We start from the raw sequence: 23,381 nt of genomic DNA on the forward strand, positions 1-23,381 counted from the left end.
AGGGAGAGAAACAGCAATGTGTGAAAGATACATAGATCGGTCGCCCCTTGCACACCAGGACTCATTCCATTCTTCGTCTTTCCATGTTTCACATGGCTGCCGGGAAGCTCAGGTCTACATTTTTTTTCTGTGACTGAGGTTTTCTTTCATAACTGTCAACCCCTTTTATTTCTGTGGCTTTTTTCTAACCCCCATATTAATAACTCCTTAATTTTAAAAAAGGCTGCACTTTTTATGTTTAGCTACTTCTAATCTTTTTCAGAAGGGGACAGGGTGGGCAGGGCGGCTGTATTGCACAATCTGGAGGCACGACTGACACGGACTGCAGTATGAAGCAAGCCCCCTGGCAGCGGGGCTGTGGGCAGCAGACACAGGGAAAACCCCCACACCCCTTCGGCCACGCCTGTTGCCGTGCTGTGTCAGTCGGGGGGCGGTGGTGCAGGGCCAGGGGAAGCAGCAGGACCTGGAGGGTTATGTGAGTCACTGCCTCCTCAGATAAGTACTAATTTGGCGATTGCCTTTTGTACTTGTGTTTAAAGAAGCAGCACAAAAGCACAGTCTGACAGACACTGAGAGGGCCCTTGGCGAACTGGAGGGCCAGGAATATGCTGTCCCACCAGCAGTGGACGGAAACGCACAGACCAATGGGATAGCAGACGACAGGCAGTCCTTGTCGTCAGCAGATAACCTGGTATGTCGATGATTCTCTTATACAGACTGGTTGCGATTTTTACCTTTTTAGAAGATGCAGAGTTCTCTGTCAGAAGAAGCGAGTGAAAATCAGCGAGCCCTATTCAGTTATTGGTCGCAGAGTCCTGGCAGGATATTCTTTGTGTTAGTAGGTTCCATTTTTGGAATGTGCTGATTAATGTTGATTGTATACAACAGTGTTATCAACCCATGTTTATTCAGATTTTTAACACTTCCATTTCTTGCTCTTTTACTTCTTTCCCAAAGTAATGTGCATTCATTATAGAAAAATAAGAAAATACAGAGAAGGGAAAAACAGGGAACGCTAAAAGTCATCCATAATCCGATAACTCAAAGATAACCCTTGTTAACATTTTATTTATATGCTTCTAAACTTTCCTCCGCCATACATTTTTTTTTTCACTTAAATGCAGTAACACAATACATATGTTGTTTTAAAACAATATATATTATGAACATTTTTTCAGGACCATAGATAATGTCCACCACAATTTTTTTAAAAGTTTTATTGTTCTCTTGAAAATGTTATGAACTCACTCTGTACTTTTTCACCAGTGTTTCTCAACCTTTTTTATTATTGCCCTTTTAAAGAACCTTTTTATGTATTTTTCTTAATTACCACCCACCCTTCATGAAATCTTAAAGGTACCATTTATGTACTGTATGTGTAGCTGTGTTTTATATATACAAAAAAGTTTTCAACCCCCAAGAACCAAATTTTTGCCCTTATCTTAATCTGTTCAGCCTGTTATAACAGAATATTGTAGACTAGATGGCTTATAAACAACAGAAATTTGTTTCTCACAGTTCTGGAGGCTGGGATGGATGTCCAAGACTCCAGCAATTCTGGTGTTTGGTTAAGGTCTGCTTCCTGGCTCATAGGCAGTCGTCTACTCTGTGCCCTTGCGTGGCAGAGGGGTCAGGGGCTTTCCGGGGGCTCTTTCATCAGGGCACTCATCCCATTCATGAGGACTCCACCCTTGAGACCTAATCACCTCCTAAAATTCTCATCTCCTAATGTCATCACATTGGAGATTAGGTTTCAACATACAAATTTGGGGGGGGGGGGGCACAAACATTTACTCTGCAGCAGCACCCTTGGGGTTATAGTATCCCTGTTAATGCCCATAGGGATGGATGTATTTAAATACATACGTGGGACTCATGACTTATATACTAGGCTGACTTGCTTCATTCACTCAACACTATCTCCTGGACTTCTTTCCACATCAATACATATAGATCTAACTGTAAAATTCAATCGTATGGATTACCATAATCTATTTAGCCAGTTCCCTTTAGGTTATCTTAGTTTAATCGCAGGAAACAACAGTTCTATAATGAACATCCTTACAGATAAATCTTGTGCACATCCTTCATTCTTTCTTTAGGATAAATCCCTACAAGCGGTATTGCAGGGTCAAGAATTGGGAGCGCTCAGCCTTTTCATCCTTAACATCAAATTAACCTCTTGGGAAGGTAGCACAGGACTCTCTGCCCGCCCGCTTGTAGGCTCTCAGTTCTCATTTTCCCATATCATTGAAGCTGGGCAGTAGCGTTTGTTTGAGTCTTCGTGAGTCTGGTAGGAGAAAGACCCTGCCTTAGTGGTTAGTAGTGAGGTTATTTAGGTTTGTCATTTGCATTTCTTGCTGAACAACTTCTTCATGTTTTTTGCCTCCTTCCAGTTGAGAGGAAGGTTTCTGTATTTTCTTAATGAATTGGAAGAACTTACTGTATGTGGAGGATATTAATCCTTGCCATAGGTTACAATATTTTTATTTTTAAAGATAGCTTACTTATTTAAAGTTTATTTTAAAACCATTTTTCTCATTTATCTTCAACAGTATTCTTAGAAATACCTTCTTACCCAAGCTTATATAAATAATTACCTGTATTTGCTTTAGTTGTTCACATTTTAGCGTTGGTGCATTTATCGCTTTAAACAGCCCATACCCACCTTTTGAAGGACAAGGAACAGGCTTTAGATGCTTTAATGACTCCCCAGGGCTCCTGTTTGGCTCCCCCCACCATGTCCCTCGGTTCCCCATTGAATAAATAAAATACTTTACATTTCCATGAAATAATTACATTTTTTATTTTTGAAAATAGTTACCCGTTTGTTTTGACCCTTTGATTTTTCTCCTTTCTTTCTCACCTTAGGAATCAGACACGCAAGGACATCAAGTGGTCGCTAGGTTCTCTCACATTCTGCAGAAGGATGCCTTCCTAGTGTTCCGCTCCCTTTGCAAGCTGTCCATGAAACCCCTTGGTGAGGGCCCCCCGGACCCACGGTAAGCAGACAGCAGTTCTGGGCTGTCTGTAGCCCAGATGATCGAGGAGGATCTGAGAGGTTCCAGGAAACCCAGTGCCTTGGCCCCTGCTGGGTGTGAGTGCAGGAATGGCCTCAGGATGGTTTTACAGCTTTTCAGACTCATCATGAATTGTCTTCGTGTCCCCACCAACCAAGATTTTGCCCAGTTTTGCTTTCTTGGTTTATATGCTGAAAATAATGTCACTGAACATGCATGCACCCTCTTTTCACTGACTAATGGATTTAGTATACTAGGGGTGGTGGGGGCAAGATGTGAGCAAAGCTCAGTTTCCTGACCTGGTTGGAAACCTCTGCTTCAAGGATACAGATTGAAGGCCCAGATTCAAACCAGAGGAGCCAAACTTTCTCTGTAGCAGTGAATGAACTACCACAAGGGTGGCAGTGCTGTGGGTTGTCCAAGCAGAGGCTTCGGAGCCAAAGAAAACTGCGTGCAGTCCTGGCTCTTCCACTGAGAGCAACTCCAGGGCCGTAGGAGTTACCGACATCGTCTGAGAAATGGGAACACAGAAAGTCACTTTACACGGCCAGTTTAGTAAAATAACGTGCAATGACATCTCAAGCACAGGGCCTCGCACTTTATGAGAGCTTTGTAGTCAGTATTACCATTGTTGTTATTATTAGTCATTGATAAGGACCCTCGGCTCTTCTGTTGAGAAGATAACCATTAGGGAAGTGGTTTATGGAAGTTTCCCGTTCCTTACCATCCCTGTGTGCAGGGTGGGGGGCATGAGGCAGGTGGATAAAGAGCACCCTCTTCACTGTCTGTGAGGGTAGAGGGCCAGATGGCTTAGCCTCCCATGAATGATTGAAGTCCTTGTCCTGTCAGGTTAGTTGCAGAACCAGCTCCCCAGAGCCATCGACACTTTGCTCCTGCTGTACTCTCCACTTTATGGCAGAGAAGGATCAAAAGAAGAGAAGCTGGCAGCTCGTGTTCTCACGGGATCTGCGGGTTCCAAGAGGACCCACCTCGTGCCATCTGCCCTTGTTCTCTTGACATTGGATGCTGCTGCTTGTTCTTAACTCATTGGCTTCTCAGAACATTTTCACCGGTCAAGGAGTGAGACCTCGGGGAGCTTGCTTTTAATGTCTTATCTTCTGGCCTCATCCCTGGTTCTCGTGTCCTCTGCTAGGTCCCACGAGCTGCGCTCCAAGGTGGTGTCCCTGCAGCTCCTCCTCTCTGTGCTGCAGAACGCTGGCCCGGTGTTCAGGACTCACGAGATGTTCATCAACGCCATCAAGCAGTATCTCTGCGTGGCACTGTCCAAAAACGGCGTCTCTTCAGTGCCTGATGTCTTTGAGCTCTCTCTGGCCATTTTCCTTACTCTTCTTTCAAACTTTAAAATGCACTTGAAAATGCAGATAGAGGTATGGACCCCAGATTGTTTTTTCAATTTTATACCAGCTGAGTTAACTGCTGGTGGCCTGGTCACCAGGAACTTCAATCACACAGCCTACTGACTGCCACTCCCGAAGAGCTTCTTGAATGAATGAGAGGAGAATACCTTTTGATAAGAAGTTACTGCCCTAAAATGTTGTATGCTTTGTATGATTTTAACCAAAGGTTTAAATCATGTGGTCTGTGTGCTAGACTCAAACCCCACAAACTTGTTTGTTTAGCCTGTAAATTATTTGAAATACCCTGAATTAGTTGCCAAGTTGAGAAATCAGATTCTACGTGAAAATCTAGATTTCTGGTTTCTCTAAAAAAATCCTGCCTTTCCATGTGGCAGCTCTTGGTGGTTACTCAGGAAGAGCCGCTCCCTCTAATGGGCCCATGTTCCCCCACTTCCCTGTCGCCCTGCCCTCCCGCTGTTCCCACACAGCCACGATTCCCATGCGATTCAGCAACGTGGGTCCACCACTCTTTCTTCATTGTGGGGTCTGCGGGTCCTCTAAAGGCTTTGGGGTTTTGAGACCTGATTTAAACTATTAATCCGTGTCCTCCTTTGTTTTCATGTCATGTAGGTCTTTTTCAAAGAGATTTTCCTGAACATTTTAGAAACATCAACAAGTTCTTTTGAGCACAGATGGATGGTCATTCAGACTCTGACAAGGATCTGTGCAGGTATTTTTACCCTGAGGGTACTCATTCCTTTGACTTGCCCAGAACCTCTTGAGGCATTCATTTTCCGAAGTCCAGAGGAAGACCTTTTAACTCCCTCTTTTAAGGTTTTAATGAAGTGCTGGGAAAATCATTGCCTTACAGGCTAATGCTGACTGAACGACTAGTCCCGCCCCATCTCTCCTTTAGAGGATGACCAACTCAGAGGTGTCTCAGTACTGAAAAGTCCACATCCCGGGAAACCCCCAAATACTGGAAAACTGTTTTTTTAAGTCACGGGGTTCAAGATACTGATGCTTCCGGCCCTTGATTGGGTGTGTAGGTAAATTTGGATTTACCTTATACTGTTTAGTCATGTAACTGTAAAGCCAGCATCAAACATAATTTCTTAAGTTACACAACTTTAAGAGGTGGATCAGGCAGTTGTTACTCTTTTTTTTTTTTCCCCTCACCTGAGGACATTTTTTAATTGCTCTTCGTCGTCGTCGTCGGCAGCCGTCCGTCTCGAGAGACGATGGTGTAGCTTCTTCAGAGTCTATCTGCACCGCCAAGAATGGCTGTGCAGTCCGACTCGGGAGTGACATGGTATCTGTCTCCTCCCGTGTTGAATCGACATCTTGCGATGACGCTGAAGCTACAGAGCCTGGGCAGGGTAATATGGAGGGTCTGCTGTTGCCCATGCAGCAGACCCCCCCTCTCTTCGCAGCTGAAGGGTCCAAGGGAAAGACGGAGTCGATACAGCTTGGGTTCAGGTGCGCCGCAGGAGTTGCCGGTGTTGACTACAACGTCAAACCGCCTTAGGGACTCCGGCTCCGGATTTTCTGTCGGGGTTTACTCCCTTAGCCTTTCCCCTGAAGAGGTATGCCGCAAGGCAGCGGAGGTTTTTTGGAGTCAGAGTTTTCCTTCTCTGATGTACCCTGACTGGAAGATCGAACCAGCGACACTTAGCTCGCAGGCCGACGCTCAATCCACTGAGCTAAACCAGCCAGGGCAATAATTGCTCTTAGAGAGAGAGGAATTGGGAGAGAGACATTGATGTGAGATAGAAGCATCGATTGGTTGCCTCCCATACTCACCTGGACCAGGGCTTGTATGTGCCCCTTACCGGGAGTCAAACATGCAGCCTTTAGGTTATGGGACAGTGCTTCAACCAGCTGAGCCATCCCAGCCAGGGCTGTTACTCCTGTTTTGATGAGGAAAGTGAACTTGGAGAGGTGGAATGAACTGCCTGAGATTTTAGTTAGTACCGAGGCCTAGAGAGAGGTCCTCCGTCTCCCTAGCACTTACGATACATGTTTCCCATGTAAGATATGTCCACCTGAGTTGGTTATTCACTAGGAAAATTTTTGAAAAAGGAATTCTGTTTAATAAGAAAACATAACTGCTATTGTGTTCAATCAGAATTTCTAATATCTGTCTGTTCTTTTCCAAGATGCCCAGTGTGTTGTAGATATTTATGTCAACTACGACTGTGATTTAAATGCTGCTAACATTTTTGAGCGCCTCGTAAATGATTTATCCAAAATCGCTCAGGGAAGAAGTGGGCATGAGCTGGGAATGACACCTCTTCAGGTAAAAACTCTAATAACACTCATTTATACTTAAAGTTCATTGCCATAAACACTCATCGGTGCGCACAACTGCTGCCATCATGGCACTTAGCAGCAGGCAAGGAAGAAGCAGACTACAGGGAAGGTAGAGGGGTGCTAGGGGGGAGGGTTGTCATTTTTAATGCTGCCATCAGGGTAGTCTCCCTGAGAAGGTGACATTTGAGCTGAGATCTGTAGGAAACAAGTTCATGCTCAGTCACCTTCCCAGGGATCTGACAACAGGATCTCAGGCGCCAGTAAAGGCAGAAGAGAGTGCCTCTTATCACTGATGTGCTCCTACAAAGAACAAACAGAATGCGGGACTGGCCGGAAGGTCTGCGAGCTGCCCAGAGCTATGCGTAGAATTTTGGGGCGTGGGCATTCTTCCTAGAAGAAGGTCCGGACTGTCACTAGATTGACAGATCTGTGCCACCTTAGATGCTGTTTTGAGCCTAAAATAGATCATATGCGATTCACATCTAATTTTGTACTTAAGAAATACTATTTTTTGAAAAATAAATGTTTTTATTATAGAGCGAGCCTTAAAAAGGAATACATTTGTGGGTGTTTGGGGGGTAAGAATGTGTCCAGAATCACTCATTTGCTGTATAATATAAGATCTTTTTTGGAGGTCACTGGTTAAGACCCTGTTAAGTTTAAAAGAAAAAAAAAGGGAAGTGTTTTAAGTGCTTTTTTTCAAATTTTACAAGCAATGAACGAGACCTTCCATTTAGAAATTCAGATAACACTGTTCATTTTAAGAACTCACACATTATATATTTTTGCTGCTAGGATGTTTGTAATGAATACCTTTAGAGATTTTCAGGGTTTTTGCAATGAGCCCTTAATACTTATGTCACCTGTGAACTTCCCCTTGGGTTTTATACTTAACAGCACCACCCAGCAGTAGGTACCTCGAATCCTTATAGGGTTTCCTAAGAGCCCGGTGGATGTCTGCACCTAATTTACCTATTAAGTCTCTGCCTTGTCACACTTGTCCTTCAGGAGCTCAGTCTGAGGAAGAAAGGCCTGGAGTGCCTGGTGTCCATTCTCAAGTGCATGGTAGAGTGGAGCAAAGACCTGTATGTGAATCCCAACCACCAGACCGGCCTCGGTGAGAAAGCACTGCCGCCCCCCCACCGCCATTCACAATGGGCTGCTTACGGCTGGCGGGAGAAGGTGTTGTGGTACAGTTGTCTTAGAAGTGGTGAAAACGCTTTAGTTTGCTAAGCACCTGTTGTGTTTCAGGGGTCCTGCTTTTTAATCCGTCTGGAATTCGGGGGAGGGAATAGTGTGAGCTGTGCTTGAACTTCATTTTCCCAAATGGAGAACCAATTGTGCTGACATTGTTTAGTGGTCTCTCCCTCACTGATGTGAAACCCCGCCCTTATGACGTACCATATTCCCCTCTGCGTTGTCTGTTTCCGAATATTCTGTTCTGTTGATTTGTCTGTTCTTGCACTAATACAAGTGTCTAGATCATGTTTGGACTTCCATACTTTCATGTGAATTTCAGAATTAGTTTATCAAGTACCACAAAAAAAGTAAGAGTTTAAATAAAGTATCAGAGTGATCTCAAGCTTTCATGCTTATGATCTTTATAGTGCCAACTTTATTGTTACAGGTCTGGAAAAAGGAATTGCAGAGCCAGGCCTGAGCTCAGCCATGTCTGTGTCCCGTCTGCTGATAGGTTTTCTTTTCTTTTCTGTCATTGCAGGTCAGGAGAGGCCCACAGATCAGGAAATGGGGGATGGGAGAGGCCTTGACATGGCAAGACGGAGCAGCGTGACATCCATGGAGTCCACGGTGTCCTCAGGGACCCAGACGGCTGTCCAGGATGATCCGGAGCAGTTTGAGGTCATCAAGCAACAAAAAGAGATCATCGAGCACGGCATTGAGCTGTGAGTGTGGCTGCTCCCCTGGCTGAATCTCCTGGGGCCTCTGACGAGGCCACATCCCTGGGAACCTGGGGCTGGTGCCCCCAGGGGAAGTGCCTCTTACAAAAGGCCAGTGCTGGCGCTTGCAGCCCAGCCTGACGGAGCCAGCAGAGTGAGAGAGAAATTCAGTGGCTTTGTGTGGTTGATGGCTGGTCTTTATTTTTTTTCCCCTAATGAAAAAAATTAAACCACTTTAGAAAATACAGAGAAGTATAAAGTAAAAATGTTAAAATAGCTCATCAAATTACTACCTAGAAAAAAAATCACCATTAGTAATATTTTTTCCAACTATATATTATGAAAAATTTCAACATACAGAAGAATTGACATTTGCCTCATTAGTGTTATCTCTGTATGACTTTTTTTTTTCTGAACCTCTTGAAAGTAAATTGCAGCCATCATAATACTTGAGCCCTACATCTTTGAAAAATAAGGACATTCTCCCATATAACCACACCATTATCATCATAACCACTGGAAAATTTTAATGTGTTTCTTTCTAGTCCTTTACACACAAAAATACACATGCACACAATATCATATCCTGTCTAACTTTTGAATGATTGGAGTGTTGATCTCTTCATTTCCTCTCTCACCATCCCTGCATCTCTCAAAAGCAGTCTTTTGAAAACTTAAATCAAGTTTTACCACTCCACTGCCTAAAAGCATTCCAGATTTCCCATTTTCTCATCACAGTCTGATCCAGCCTCCGGCCCCTCTCACTGGCCTCATCACCCGCTGACCTCATCTCCTGCCAATATCTCTGACTCACATGATGTGTTTCAGTCCTTTGAAAACTTCCAGGTGTTTTTGCTTTCGTGCCCCTGATTGGAATACTCTTGGGTCTTTTTCATCCTTTGGACTGGGCAAAACATGTCTTCCTCAAAGAAGCTTAACCACACTGTCTGAACAGGCCCTAAGTTATTCTCTGTTCCTACATCCTGTTCATAGTCTTCCTTCACAGCCCTTGCCAGTTTGTGCTGATATAAAACGCCATTCTCTCCAGGGCACCCCCTGGTAAATAACAAGTTGAACTTACACCTTACTTGAAAGGTTGCCTGTCTTTAACAGGAAGTATAAAAAAGCACTCTAGAGCTGTTATAGTGGTTCTTATGGACATCAGAGATCCAGGCTACTTTTAGCTTTCTGCTTCACCAGGCTTAGCACAGTCTTCACCTTCATGGTTGCTTCGTAATTTAAGATGACTCCTGGAGCACCAGCCGTCACACATATGTTCTGGGAAGAAGGGAGAAAGGGCAAAAAAGAGTATACATCCCTGCTAAGCCAGCTTTGTTGAAGACGCCTTCCGAGAAATAACCATACCACTTCTGCCCATATTCTCACTGGCTAGAACTTTATCACATGGCTGTACTTCGTTTAAGGAAAGTAGGGAAATGTCGTTTATTCTAGGGAGTTGTGTGCCCAGCTAAACATCTAGGGTGTCCGTAGTGTTGGGGAGGGGGAGGATGGATACTGGGTGACAACCAGCAGACTTGACTATATAGTGGGGTCAGAAATTGAAGGTGGAACTCTGACAAGCTGCAGGACACACAAGACCTTCTTAGCTGATATATGAGGACTTGTTCATGGTGTTATTGTAATGCCTCGAATGCCAGTTATTTCTGTTCTTTAGACTTTGAAATGGGCTATCTGTGTCCCATCTCTTCTTAAAACAGGTTCAACAAGAAACCCAAGAGAGGGATCCAGTTTCTTCAGGAGCAGGGCATGCTGGGAACATCAGTTGAAGACATTGCCCAATTCCTTCACCAGGAGGAGCGTCTCGATTCTGTAAGACTGGGAGTTGAGCACTTACATGTGGGTTCTCTCAAGTGGTTCTGAAATCATACCAACTTTTACTCTAGAGGTTGCCTGACCCTGAGTGCACCCCGCTGCTGATAGCAGTCCTACTCATCCCTTTGGCCAGGGATGCCAGAAGGTCTTTGAAGGAAATCAGCAAGCCTCCTGGCAAGTGGTAGTGCATCTGCTGGAACAGTATCAGAGCCAGACGTGTGCCTGAATGCTAGAAACCGTTCCGGCTGCCCGGCTGCCACTAACCTCCCTCCTGAGTGTGTCCCATCATTCCTCCATTTTCAAGTCTCTTGTGCCTCCTCCTCTTCATTTGTGGCAGGGTAGACTGACCTGGAATGGTTGGGCAGGTGGATAGGCTCAGGGAGCCACCTGGCTTTTCTAGCAGTTTAGCCTGTTCTGGATGTCCAGAGCTGGGCATTCTGCCTCCCCCCTTTGACTAAAGTGTCTTTCGCTCTGTGTTCATATTTGACAATTTCTAGACGTAGGTGAATGTGTATGTTTCAGACCCAAGTAGGTGATTTTCTGGGAGACAGCACGAAGTTCAACAAGGAGGTGATGTATGCCTACGTGGACCAACTTGACTTCTGTGAAAAGGAGTTTGTCTCAGCCCTTCGGACATTTCTAGAGGGTTTCCGCCTACCTGGGGAGGCCCAGAAGATTGATCGGTTGATGGAGAAGTTTGCCGCAAGATATATAGAGTGCAACCAAGGGTGAGCATTGTGTTTTGATTCCTTCCATGCATCTTTTTGCCTGTATCAGAACACTGACCGTAGCTCAGTTGGGGGTTGAGTATAGTAACCCTGCTAGGTCTTTGCCAAACAACGAAAGCTCTGCTCACCATGTGCCAGATACTGTGCTGAGGGATTATCCTGTGTAAGACCTCAGAGCAATTGCTTGCGTCCCCTTTCTACAGACGGTGAGATTGAGGACCCGAGAGGCTAAGTCACTTGCCTGAGATCCCAACTAGAGCCCACACTATTGATTATGATAAGAGGGTAGTTTTACAGGTTGAGAAGAGGCACTTGGGCACCTCTTCCCTAATCTCAAACCACTCTGTGATTTAATAAATGGGGTAGGTCTCAAGGATTTCAGTTTTTTGTTAATTGCATACTGATGAGCAGGTTACAAAAATGGCTATGTAACTAATAAAACCCGTTTAAGTACCTGATTCCATATGGGGGCCTTTTTTCATAGGTAGTTCATGTTTTCGTAGGAAGTGAAATTAAAAAGAGAGCTGACCTTTGTCAAACACCTCCTATGAATCAGCCAGCCATGAGTCTTACATGCATTAAATTTAACTCATGGTAAGCCTGGGAGCAGTATCGCTGTTTTATAGATGAGGATACAGACTCTGGGACATCAAGCAACCTGTCCGAAATTAATCAGCTAGTAAATAGCAGAGCGAGGTTTTATATGAGTTTGTGTCAATCAAAGCTCATGCTCTTCTTTCTACTGAACATGAAGCTAAGAATGTCTGAATATACCGAGGACATGATGTGGAATTATTCAATAGAAACATTTTGATAACAGTTTTGTTTCTGTAGTCAAGTTGGTTTTCATATTAATTGGTCCCAGTCCCCCAAGTGTACAGCAGAGAGATGGCATAGTCAGCAAAGGCAGCATCTGGTCATTTTAACCAGATGGATGCTAGAATTTGCCGTGAGGACATAATTAGATGTTATTTACTTTAAACACACAGGCATACCTTGTTCACTGCACTTTGCAGTTCCGGTGTTTTTTTACAAATTAAAGATTTGTGGCAGCTCTGCATTGAACAGGTCTGTCAGCGCCCTTTTTCCAAAAGTGTTTGCGCGCTTGTGTCTCCGTGTCATATTTTGGTAATTACAGTGTTTCAAACTCTTTCATTATTAGTATATTTGTTCCTGTGATCTGTGATCAGTGATCTTGGATGTTGCTATTGTAGTTATTTAGGGGAACCACGACCGCATGCATATAAGACAGCCAGCTTAATAGATGCGTGTGCTCTCACGGCTCTACCCACTGCCCGTCCCGCATCTCTTCCTCTCCTCGGGCCTCCCTGTTCCCTGAGACACTGCAGTATTAAAATTAGGCCAGTTAATAACCCTTCAGTGGCCTCTTATGTTTTCAAGTGAAAAGGAGAGTCACATATCTCTCACTAGTGAGGAAGGCATGTCAAAGCTGAGCCAGGCTGAGAGCTGGGCCTCTTGTGCCAAACGGTTAGCTAAGAAGCTGCCCCCGCGCCCCCACCCCCCCAGCTGTCAGCAGCCACCACTCTGATCAGTCAGCAGCCATTAACATCTAAGCAGGACCCTCCACCGGCAAAAAGATTACAACTTGCTGAAGACTCGGACGATGGTTAGTGTTTTTAGCAATGAAGCATTTTAAATTAAGGTACATAACACTTTTTAGACATAAATGCTGTTGCACACTTAATAGACTACTATCATTTAAACATAACTTTTGTGTGCACTTGGAAACCAAAAAAATGTGTGTCACTTGCTTTATTGCGATGCTCTTTATTGTGGTGGTCTGGAACCCAACCTGTAATACCTCTAAGGTATGCCTGTATCTCCTGTGTAGACCTGGAGACCATGGTCTGTTTCCCTCAGTCACTAAATATAAGTGTGTGACCCAATTAAATTTCACATTAGAATGCAGACCTTTTGTGTGTTCTTCAGAATTTCTCCTTTGCCTACTGGGGGCATTTTGAACAGACCAGTTTTTCTAGATTTAGCCTCACATATTAGGAAGCTGTGCATCCACCAGTTTTTGTTCTGTTTTTTTTTCCTTGCCTAAGACAAAAACACACTTCACCAGCATATTGTCTAGGACACATAAATATTTCATTTGTATTTCTGCTATTAAATATTACAATGGGTAATGTAAACTAGAGCTAATAACTGGACGATAGTTTTGGTCAGCTTTCTACTCAGAGCCTTGCACGGAGCGGCTGCTTAGGAACGTGACCAGGATGAGGCACGCGAGGCACTAGGGTGCACACAAGTGGCCCGATTCGCGGGGCCTCGCCCTGCAGTGTTGGCACCGGTAGTGAGGGTGCCTCGCTCGCCTCCCCCAGGCCCTGGCCCTGGGGGCTGCTCAGAGATCCTAAAAAACTGACTTGAAACTGCTTTAGTCAAAGAAGTCTAAAGCTGACACACATTTTGAATTAGCTTTCCCTCCATTCTGGGTTGTTAATTATCAATCAATGATGATGAAAGTATGAAAACTTTTGACTCATTTGGTGTCATGTGGAGTGGTCGGCCTGCTTTTACTGAAGCATGTCCCCATCGGCACAGGACATCCCAGCCTCATCTCCGTGCTTGTTCTGACTCTGGACTCTTTTCTTCCAGGCAAACTCTGTTTGCTAGTGCCGACACTGCATACGTGCTAGCGTATTCGATTATTATGCTAACGACAGACTTGCACAGCCCTCAGGTAAACTATGTTAATGACTTATGCATTGTGGTGGCTAAATCAGGAGATTTATTTGGGCCATTGGATGTTTTCTAAATGGTTTTGAAATTTTTTTAAACTATAGGTAAAAAATAAAATGACAAAAGAACAGTATATTAAAATGAATCGGGGCATCAATGACAGTAAAGATCTACCAGAAGAATATCTCTCAAGCATCTATGAAGAGATAGAAGGCAAGAAAATTGCAATGAAAGAAACAAAAGAGCACACGATCGCAACCAAATCTACTAAGCAGAGTAAGGTCTAATGGCAAATTATTTCTATTCACTACCATTTTCAAGTGTATCAGAATGTGCGATAAGCTCTGATGATAAATTTAAATTGCCGATCTAGAGATCTGAATAAGAAACTTGAGTAAGCCCTGGCCGGGTGGCTTAACTGAAGTGTCATGCCATACGCCGAAAGGTTGTGGGGCTCGATTCCCAGTCAGGACACACACTTAGGTTGTGGGTTCAATCCCTGGTCGGGGCGTGTACGGGAAGCAACTGATGGATGTTTCTCTCTCACATCGATGTTTCTCTTTCTCTCCCCCTCCCCCCACTAAAATCAATGAACATATTACCAGGTGAGGATTTAAAAAAAAGAAATGTGATTAAATTCATTATTACAATTATGTTGGTTCTCCGATATCACCATTTTCTTGCTAGATTTGTGATTAGTTATAAGAGAGAATTTATATCAAATAATCTGAATTGCTCCCCAAAAGTGTTTCTTGAAACTTTGCTTCAGTACCAGTGGTGATTGTGCCAACCATGTTTAGAGTTCTCCTAATATGTTAAGACCCCTGTGAAGCCATCCATTTCTTTGCTTGAAAGGCAGCAGAATGCAGTGGTTTTTAGCTCAGGCTTTAGAACCACTCAAGTCCCAGCTCTACTACTTATTAGCGGTGTGAGCTTGGGTAAGTTACTTAACCTCTCTGTGCCTTATTTTCCCCATGGTAATAATATTTCTAGCAAACTCAAGAGATGGTTGGGAGGATTTGGGAGGTAATTATTGTAAGTTTGTTGAAGCAGCACCTGGCACTCAGCAAGCACCCAGTGAGCGTGGGCTGCTATTTAGCTCTTATTTCTCTATAGGTGTAGCTAGTGAGAAGCAGCGGCGGCTGCTGTACAATTTGGAGATGGAGCAAATGGCTAAAACAGCCAAAGCCCTGATGGAAGCTGTGAGCCACGCCAAAGCCCCTTTTACAAGTGCCACTCACTTGGACCATGTCCGGCCGATGTTCAAAGTGAGTATCCTGAGAAGTTAGGACATAGCCAACCCCAATTCTGGAGTTAACTGGTGGAAGCTCACCAGCAAGTTTATAATGATGAAGAGATTAAAGAGGGGAAAGGCCAAGTTTGGGGGTTGCTTACTGAATCGTAACTAAGCTGAATTCTGCCTAGAAGCCCTTTGGTGATGCTGAGGATGCACCAGCACCAGCCTAAAGCACGAGCTCTAGAGTCAGGACTCGGCCTTTGCCACTTTGTGGCTCTGTGACCTTGGTCGGTTACTCAGCCTCTCTCTGTTCATCATCTGTGAAATAGAGACAAATACAGGTTTGGTGGACGGATTGAATGAATAAAAGATTATTCAGTCAAGCCCTGGCTGGGTAGCTCAGTTAGTTACAGTGTCATCCCAATATGCCAAGTTTATAGATTTGATCCTCAGTCAGGGCACATAGAAGAATCAACCAATGATTGTATAAATAAGTGGAAAATAAATTTATGTGTCTCTCTTTCCCCACCCTCCTCCCTCTCTATAATCAATAAATAAAACTTAAAAAATAATTATTCAGGCAAAAGAGAGTTTTATTGTGACATCTCATCTTAATGGCCTCAGGGTTAGTTTAGCAGATAAGAGGAGGTAGAAGTGAAAGACCATATCCTGAGGCCTCTCTAATTATAAAATGTCTAGAAAAGACACACTTTCTATATACGTAGAATTCATTTTCCTCTTAAGATGTTTTTATAGCTGTCAATATCCTATTGGTTGTTTGAGTCTAGATTTTTGTGAGCTTTTCCTTTCAGGGAGTTCCAAGAAAAATGGAGGAAAAGTAAAATCTAAATAATTAGGAATTTTGCAGTGAACTAAGTTTATAGAAGATAAGTTGCTTATAGGTTTTATTTTGCACGCCATCCTCAGATTGGTAATGGCTGTACTGTGGGATCTCTTGATTGATTAGCGATGTCCACTGTGAACACAGGTAGGCATGGTGGTGGCACAGTAGTCACATGCTTACCTTCCTTCCTTTTCAACTGTACATGTGGTGCAGGGCATTGCTATAGTCATAGCTTTGACCACAGTTTAGGAGGAACTGTTTATATCGTAACTGGAATAGGTTGAAATAAAAATAGCTGTGAACTTGGCATCCTGGCTATGCTCATAATTAACAGTGTGGCCTGTAAGTGCTCTTCCTATTGAAATTCTAGACCTTATTGAAACCTTCCTTCCTTGGTAGCTGGTGTGGACACCACTGTTGGCGGCCTACAGCATTGGACTGCAGAACTGTGACGACACTGAAGTGGCCTCCCTGTGTTTGGAGGGCATCCGCTGTGCAATCCGGATCGCCTGCATCTTTGGAATGCAGGTGGGTGTAAGTTAGCAAAGTTCCAGAGAGGCCAGTGGGCTGTGTTCTTTTGGATTTGGCAAAGCCTAGAAACTGTCAGGCATTTCCAGTTAGCCAGAAAAAGTCTCAGCAGACTCCTTACTCAAGTCCACTGAGAAGCAGCCTGCAGATTTGTACTAGCAACTGCCTTGTTAGGGGAAAAATAGAGGTTTGGGTTAAAACCCTCTCTCAAAGGTTTTAAGGTTGAAAAACCTTTTTTGAAAGTTCAGGCTAGATTAGATTTGATCTACCTAACTTGCCTGCCCCAGAACTTAAGGCATTACTTTTTCTTTTAAAATCAATCTTTATTATATAGTTTCTCTCATTTCCAGGTCTTGTTTGGGGTAAGCAAATAGTTCAATGCAAAATGAGTATGTCTGTAGACTTTTTGAATCTTGGGAAATTCTAGCAAATAAAGTACAATTCTCAAACTTTAAAAATCAGGACATTGTCAATCCCATTTATTTTCTAAGTCAGTAAGAACTTATACCCATTTATTTTGAAAAACTCAGTCTTCTGTTTCCATTTATCTCACAGTTGGACATTTTCTTTTGTACCAAGACCATAGGCTTTGACATCAGATAATGTGGGTTTCAACACCAAGCTCTGCTATTTCTGTACTTGTGACATTGGCCAGGCTACCTTCTCTCTAAGGCACCTTGTATTTCCTCGTTTGTAAACCTGAAAAAGTAGACCTACCTTGTAGGATTGTTACAGATGCTAGAATTTATGTGACAATCTTAGCATTCCACAGATTCCCCCCACCCCGCTCCCTCCAAAGGAAGTGGAACAGGAACATGAGGTTGAGGCCAGTTGGAAGGGAGAGGGCCAGTGCTCAGACATGCGGTGTGTGGGAGCCTTAGTGGACGTTCCGATAGCAGGACACCAGCGTGGAGTAACTGGCGTGTTACTGTGCATGAAGCCTGTTGATATTTGTGCAGAAGGTGTCAGAGAAGCCCAGTGCACCAGCCCCATCAATGTGAAGGCAGTTGTGCCATGTAGGACCTCAGTGTTCTCTCCTCGGCTTCCATTACAGCTGGAACGAGATGCCTATGTTCAGGCTCTTGCTCGCTTCTCCCTGCTGACGGCCAGCTCCAGCATCACAGAAATGAAGCAGAAGAACATTGACACCATAAAGACACTTATTACAGTGGCTCACACCGACGGCAACTACCTAGGGAATTCCTGGCACGAGGTGGGTATCTCTCTGAAAGTGGTAATTACCTTTTCTTGGTTAGGGTGACTCCCGCCATCCTTTTATTCAGTGTCTGTCTCTTTGGCCACTTCCATTATTCTTGAAGTCAAGCCTAACTTTAACTCTGGGTTTTCTCTCATCCAAAAATACCTCATGTACCTGGAAGTCAGTCTCGGAGGCTGTGGTGGGGGAGATGCATTCCCATATGCCACCTCACCAGTGGCCATTGTCCTCAGGGAATGCTCTTCTGTTGTGACAGCTCTTCTCCCACATTAGCGCCACTTTCCCCGAAGTCCTTATGCTCCTCCTGGGAGCTCTTACAGTCAGTGAGTAGATTTAGGACAAAGCTGGGAGCCTGATTTCTCTCCTAATTGTCTCTGAAAAGAAATGGTTGACATTTACAATGAGCCATTGGGGAAATTGCCAGCGGGTTCACATTTTTTAACTAAACAATTTTCTAACATTCTCACCCAGGGAAATAATTATGTGTGCAAACATATACTCGAAAGGTCATCGAAATTTTAGTTGTTCTAAGTAAAAGATGGGATTAGAAACAGCCTAGATGTTTCAACGATGAGAGATTGCTTTTTTTTTTTTTTTTTTTTTTAAGTGTGGTGCTCCGTTCCTTAGAATGGTATGTGGCCATTGAAAATGGTGTTGCTGAGAGGAGAGACAGCCAGGCGTCCTGTGCTCCCTGCAAACCTGGGTCAGTTCAAGCCTCTTCGGCCAGTTTTCAGGAAACACAGGGGACAGAGGAACACAGTAAATGATGATAATGAGAGGGCGGTCTGCAAATGAGGGTATGACAGACCCTCAGGAAACGACCAGGCTCTTCAACAAATAAATTGCAAGAAAAACCATAGATGAAGGGGAAGGACCTATGGATTGAAAGAGACTTTAGAGAAAAAAGATAAAGATGTTATTAAAAACTAATACTGTGGGAATATGGTCACAGTATATTAAATAAAAAGTCATGATAAAACATTATAAAGCATCATGCCTTGTTCAGACATACACAGAGAATGGGGTTTGAAAGGATAAACAAAAATGTTAACACCTGAGTGATAGAATTATGGAGGTGATTTTTCCCCCTTAAATTATATTTTGTAATTTCACTCCCATCTCCATGTATTACTTTTGTTTTAGAAAGAGAAAGGTGGGGGCTGTGATGCCAAGAACGAGAGTTGCTGTCAGCCTCCCCCCGCAACAGGGATCAAGTAGTTACGGGAAAGGCCCAGAGCCAGACTGCTGGGGTCTGGTGTGGGGACCCCCCTCTTCCTGCCTGTAGGGTGAAGCAGGTTACCTGGTCTTTGGGCCTCACCTTTCTCTCTACAAGTTCACAGGGTGGTTGTGGGAATGAAAGGAGTTAACACGCAGAAAAGGACACAGGACTATATTTGGCAGGTACTAAGAACTCACAGTCGTTAGCTATCATCGTGATCAGCATGGCACAGACCTCTGTCCCTTTTCACCCAGCCTTTCCTTTCTCTGTCACAACTCTGGAATCTTCCATATTAGAAAAGATGGAGGGGGGGGGGGTTGTTATTTTTATTGAGTTGGGTGCTTTTTTAAAGAAATAATGTCCTGGCTTCTGAGGAGTTATAATACCTAGTGACTCAACACATAGCTGCTTCCTCCCCTAGGACTGTGTTTTTACCTGGGAGGTATGATCCTTGTGGGGTTCCTGTGGGTTACCAAGCATGTAGCAGCGCCTAGGAATACTGAAAATGAATTACCCACCCATTCGATGGTCAGAAACCTTAAGAAATCAGGTTGGAGCCAATAAGTTTTTGGCCACAAGTATTGTTGACCTGCTTGAGGTAGGTGTATCCCCAGCTTCTGGAAAGGGGAGGGCATTAATAGTTTACTAGTAATAATTTAATAGTATGCTGTGTGGCCCAATCAGGGAATGGCTTTTTTTTAATTTTTCTTTTGTAAAAATTAAGTACTTTTCTCAGTCAAGAGGAAGGCAGTTTATAAGATACTCAGCAGTGCTCAGTGGTATAGTAGAGTCTTATAGTCTGGGATTGGAATATAAGATCAGCATGAAAGGCAAAACTGAGCTTTAGTCAGAAGTTCCCATGAAAATTCCTTAGGAAGGCTTTACCTTCAGATCTGCGTGCCATCCTTTAGTGAGTTTCATGCAGCTAGTTTTTTCTCCAGTAGAAGTTGAAACCAATTTCTGTTTCTTCAGGTAAGCTCCAGGTGAGAGAGGGCTTGTGTGCAAGGATGTGTTCTCAAGCACCAGGACCACGTATAGTGTTGTAAAATAGTCTTCCTCCCACTGCACACTCATTGTAGGGCACAGGCTCATTCATTCAGTTAACCAGGTAATAGTTGCCCACTATTTTAAGTGCTGGGGATTTAGCAGTGAACAAGGCAGAATTAATGCTTTGTTGGCACTAAAGGCAGAGAACAAACAAATAATTATATGGCATAATGCCAAAAATGTGTGATCTCAGGATGGTCAGAGCAGGTCTCTCTGAGGGACACATGCCTGAGCTGGGAATCTAAGGAATAAGCCGTGGGAAAGAGCATAAGGAACATGTTCTAAGCATAAGAAATAGCAAGTGCAAAGGCCCTGGGGTAGGACTAGACATGTCACGTTAAAGGAGTAGCAGATAGGCTAGTGTGTTGTGTAGAGTAGAAAGGAGGTGGAGCTGCTAAGTCAGATTAGGTGGTGCATTACAGAGTGGCACAGGGGGCGGAGTCTCCTCTGGTCAAATACCTACCTTCCCTTTCTGTCTTGAGCACTTATTAAATTTGCATAATTCTGCGTTTATATCGCATAATTCCTTTGTACTAGCTTTACTTTTACTTATTTCCTCTTTCTCTTCTTAATAGTTTTTTGTTTTTTAAGTGAAGTGTATCATCCATACCCGTACTCAGGGACTAGGGAAGCCATCCCAGGATTCTCAGGTTTTTATTCTTACCTGAAAAGCTGTGTTTCCAGGAACTCTTTAATGACTAATCTAAGATCGTGGTGCCCTTTTCAGGCTGTGAAATGGGAACTCATTCTTCATGCCTTCTTTTCACTAGATCTTGAAATGCATCAGCCAGCTGGAGCTCGCTCAGCTTATAGGAACCGGTGTGAAGACCCGCTACCTGTCTGGGTCTGGGCGCGAAAGAGAAGGGAGTCTGAAGGGCCACACGTTGGCAGGAGAAGAGTTCATGGGCCTTGGCCTTGGTAAGACACCAGGCCCCACAGCGGCTGGCCATCGTGGGCTCTCAGGTTAACTGGAGCAAAACACTTCTTGTCTCATTTGTCACATAAACCATTTCCTCCTCCTGTGCCCGCTGACAGGATGTTTATTAATGGAAGTGCTGCTTCAGCAATCTTAATTATGATGCAACTGTCAGGTAAACGCCGATTTTATCAAGATCAGGAGGTTGCATTACTTTTCTCTACATAAAACTATACTGGGGGGAAGCCACTTGCTTTAGAAAGGTTGCAGCTTTAGGACCTGCTATTAGAAGAGTAGGTATGTTTATCTCTACATTTTAAAAGGTAGTGTCAGCCTCTCTTCCACGTTCATTTGGGTGGCCTTTTTAAACAGTATCCTTAATGAAAGTAGAATTATTCCTGGCTCTGTGTTGGATTGAGAGACTCTCGTCAGTGATGTAACACAGTAATGATAGTAAATAGGGCAAGCAGATGTGTCCCGCCCCATTCTAAGCTCTCGGTTTATGTATTTTTTACTCATTTACTCCTTGTAACAACTCAGCGAGATTGGGGCTGTTATCCCCATTTTGCAGGCGAAGAACATGAGGTACGGGGGTGCAGTGACTACAGCGCGGTCGCGCGGCAGGCAGGCGGCAGAGGCAGGTGTCAAACCCAGGCCGTCTAACTGCAGAGAGTAGGCTCCTGGGTCCCACATGCAGCGGTTGTAGCAGTCCATGTAACGGTTAGAAGCGTGGACTCTATGGAAATGGGGGACTGTAATAGCACCTACTTCTTAGGGTGCATGTGAGGGCGCCTGGAGTGAAATTCTGGAACCTTACGCTTAACGTTCAGCAGGCGTAAGCCATTACATATTCTAGGCGCTCGGGGTCAGTGTCCATTAATTCAAATCTGTTTCCCTTAATACAGGCTTTAACGCTACAGAAATGTAAAAGACTGTCAAGAAAGGGAGATGGTTGATACAAGCAAGGGAAATAGTAATAAGAATGCATTTTAAAAGCCAAATGCCAAAATCCAAGTTTAATTTTATTCCATCATCAGTAGGAGGGTTTTTGCCTGTAGACTGTTGTCATTTCTGTCTTCTATTGCGTACTGATGCCAGAGGATGCTTTGTTCTGGATACCTGACTGCTGGGGGAGCACTGCTGATGTTGTGCTCTGTGTTCCAGGGAACTTGGTGAGTGGCGGCGTGGACAAAAGGCAGATGGCCAGTTTCCAGGAATCGGTGGGGGAGACCAGCTCGCAGAGTGTGGTGGTGGCTGTAGACAGGTACGAGTTTGTTCTCCAGTGAAGCTGGACTACCCCGTGCCTTGGCATCCTCTCTGCAATTTTCAGCCTTGTTCGTTCGTTCTTTAAAAAAAAAAAAAAGATTTTATTTATTTTTAGAGACCAGCGAAGGGAAAGAGAAAGGGAGAGAAACAATGTGCGAGAGAAACATCGATCGGTTGTCTCTCACATGCCCTCAGCCTAGGCATGTACCCTGACTGGGAATCAAATCAGTGACCTTGCAGTTTACAGGATGACACTCAATCCACTGAGCCATGCCAGTCAGGGCAATTTGCAACCCTTTTCATCTCATGGCAACATAAACTAATTACTGAAATTCTGCAGCACACCAAAATATGTATTTTTTGCTGACCTGACAAAAAAATAGATATAATTTTGATTCACTCACACCAGAGAGCTATTGTGTTGACTGTTGTCATTTTTTAATTTGACAGTCTAAGGGGAAAAGGTCAGTGCCACTGACCCAATAGTCAGGTTTTACGTTTTAAAAATTCTTGCGGCACGTTGGTTGAAAATCGCTGCTCTGTCTATGTAGTTACAAGGTGAATGATTTCTAATGTGTTTGACAGTTGCAAGTGTTGTCAGTTTCAGATCTCTCAAACTAAGAAAGGTAAAAGTGGCACACGTGATCCACAACTGCTAGTAGCCGTCACATTCACTTGAAGTTTGACATTGGGTTGCATCATGACCTTTTCCAAAAAAATACAACTTTAACATTATGACCAAATTATGTTAAGTTAAAAATGCCACAATGTTCACTAGTCATACTGAGTTTCAGCCACTTTTCTTGAATCAACATTTTTACAAGCCTTGGGTAATTCCAAAGGTAAGTTCTGCAAATGTGAACGTGGGTATTTTTTCTGCAGTATTTTTATCGCTCTTGTGGAAGAGCAGCATGTGCTCCCACAGCTCACTCTCCCTCTACCCCTGTCGTGAGATCACATGCTGTCGTGTTTGCTCTTCCCCCTTTTCATGTGTCCCTTTGTCTCAGTGTAGACATTTTGTTCTCAGGTCAGGCTGTTGACCAGTTCTGTACCTTCAGTACCCCATCATTTATCTTAAAGTGGAGATAGCAGACCTGAAATGTTTCCTTTCTCCCTTTTCTCAGTGTTTGAAGTTGAAACTTAGGCTTCCAAATCTAATTTTTATATTATGATGTCTGGAATTATCTTCCTAGGATTTTTACTGGATCTACTAGGCTGGATGGAAATGCAATAGGTATGTATTCGACTCCCC

General features: G+C 43.8%; 1 protein-coding gene across 1 annotated transcript in view; it reads left to right on the forward strand.

Moving 5' to 3' along the window:
- The window catches only part of ARFGEF2 (ARF guanine nucleotide exchange factor 2), an 86,912-nt gene that overhangs the window by 32,694 nt on the left and 30,837 nt on the right, over positions 1-23,381 (forward strand). Inside the window, exons 8-24 of the mRNA XM_090286534.1 lie at positions 540-691; positions 2,872-3,002; positions 4,174-4,408; positions 5,009-5,108; positions 6,538-6,677; positions 7,700-7,808; positions 8,412-8,595; positions 10,308-10,419; positions 10,945-11,150; positions 13,773-13,857; positions 13,961-14,132; positions 14,973-15,124; positions 16,337-16,465; positions 17,520-17,678; positions 20,718-20,865; positions 22,028-22,127; positions 23,323-23,363. Coding sequence (XP_090142660.1) covers positions 540-691; positions 2,872-3,002; positions 4,174-4,408; positions 5,009-5,108; positions 6,538-6,677; positions 7,700-7,808; positions 8,412-8,595; positions 10,308-10,419; positions 10,945-11,150; positions 13,773-13,857; positions 13,961-14,132; positions 14,973-15,124; positions 16,337-16,465; positions 17,520-17,678; positions 20,718-20,865; positions 22,028-22,127; positions 23,323-23,363 — 2,355 coding nt within the window. The remainder of the gene's footprint in view (positions 1-539; positions 692-2,871; positions 3,003-4,173; positions 4,409-5,008; positions 5,109-6,537; positions 6,678-7,699; positions 7,809-8,411; positions 8,596-10,307; positions 10,420-10,944; positions 11,151-13,772; positions 13,858-13,960; positions 14,133-14,972; positions 15,125-16,336; positions 16,466-17,519; positions 17,679-20,717; positions 20,866-22,027; positions 22,128-23,322; positions 23,364-23,381) is intronic.

This window comes from Furipterus horrens, unplaced genomic scaffold (genome assembly GCF_987537825.1).
Source record: "Furipterus horrens unplaced genomic scaffold, mFurHor1.1.pri manual_scaffold_8, whole genome shotgun sequence".
Classification (NCBI taxonomy): domain Eukaryota; kingdom Metazoa; phylum Chordata; class Mammalia; order Chiroptera; family Furipteridae; genus Furipterus; species Furipterus horrens.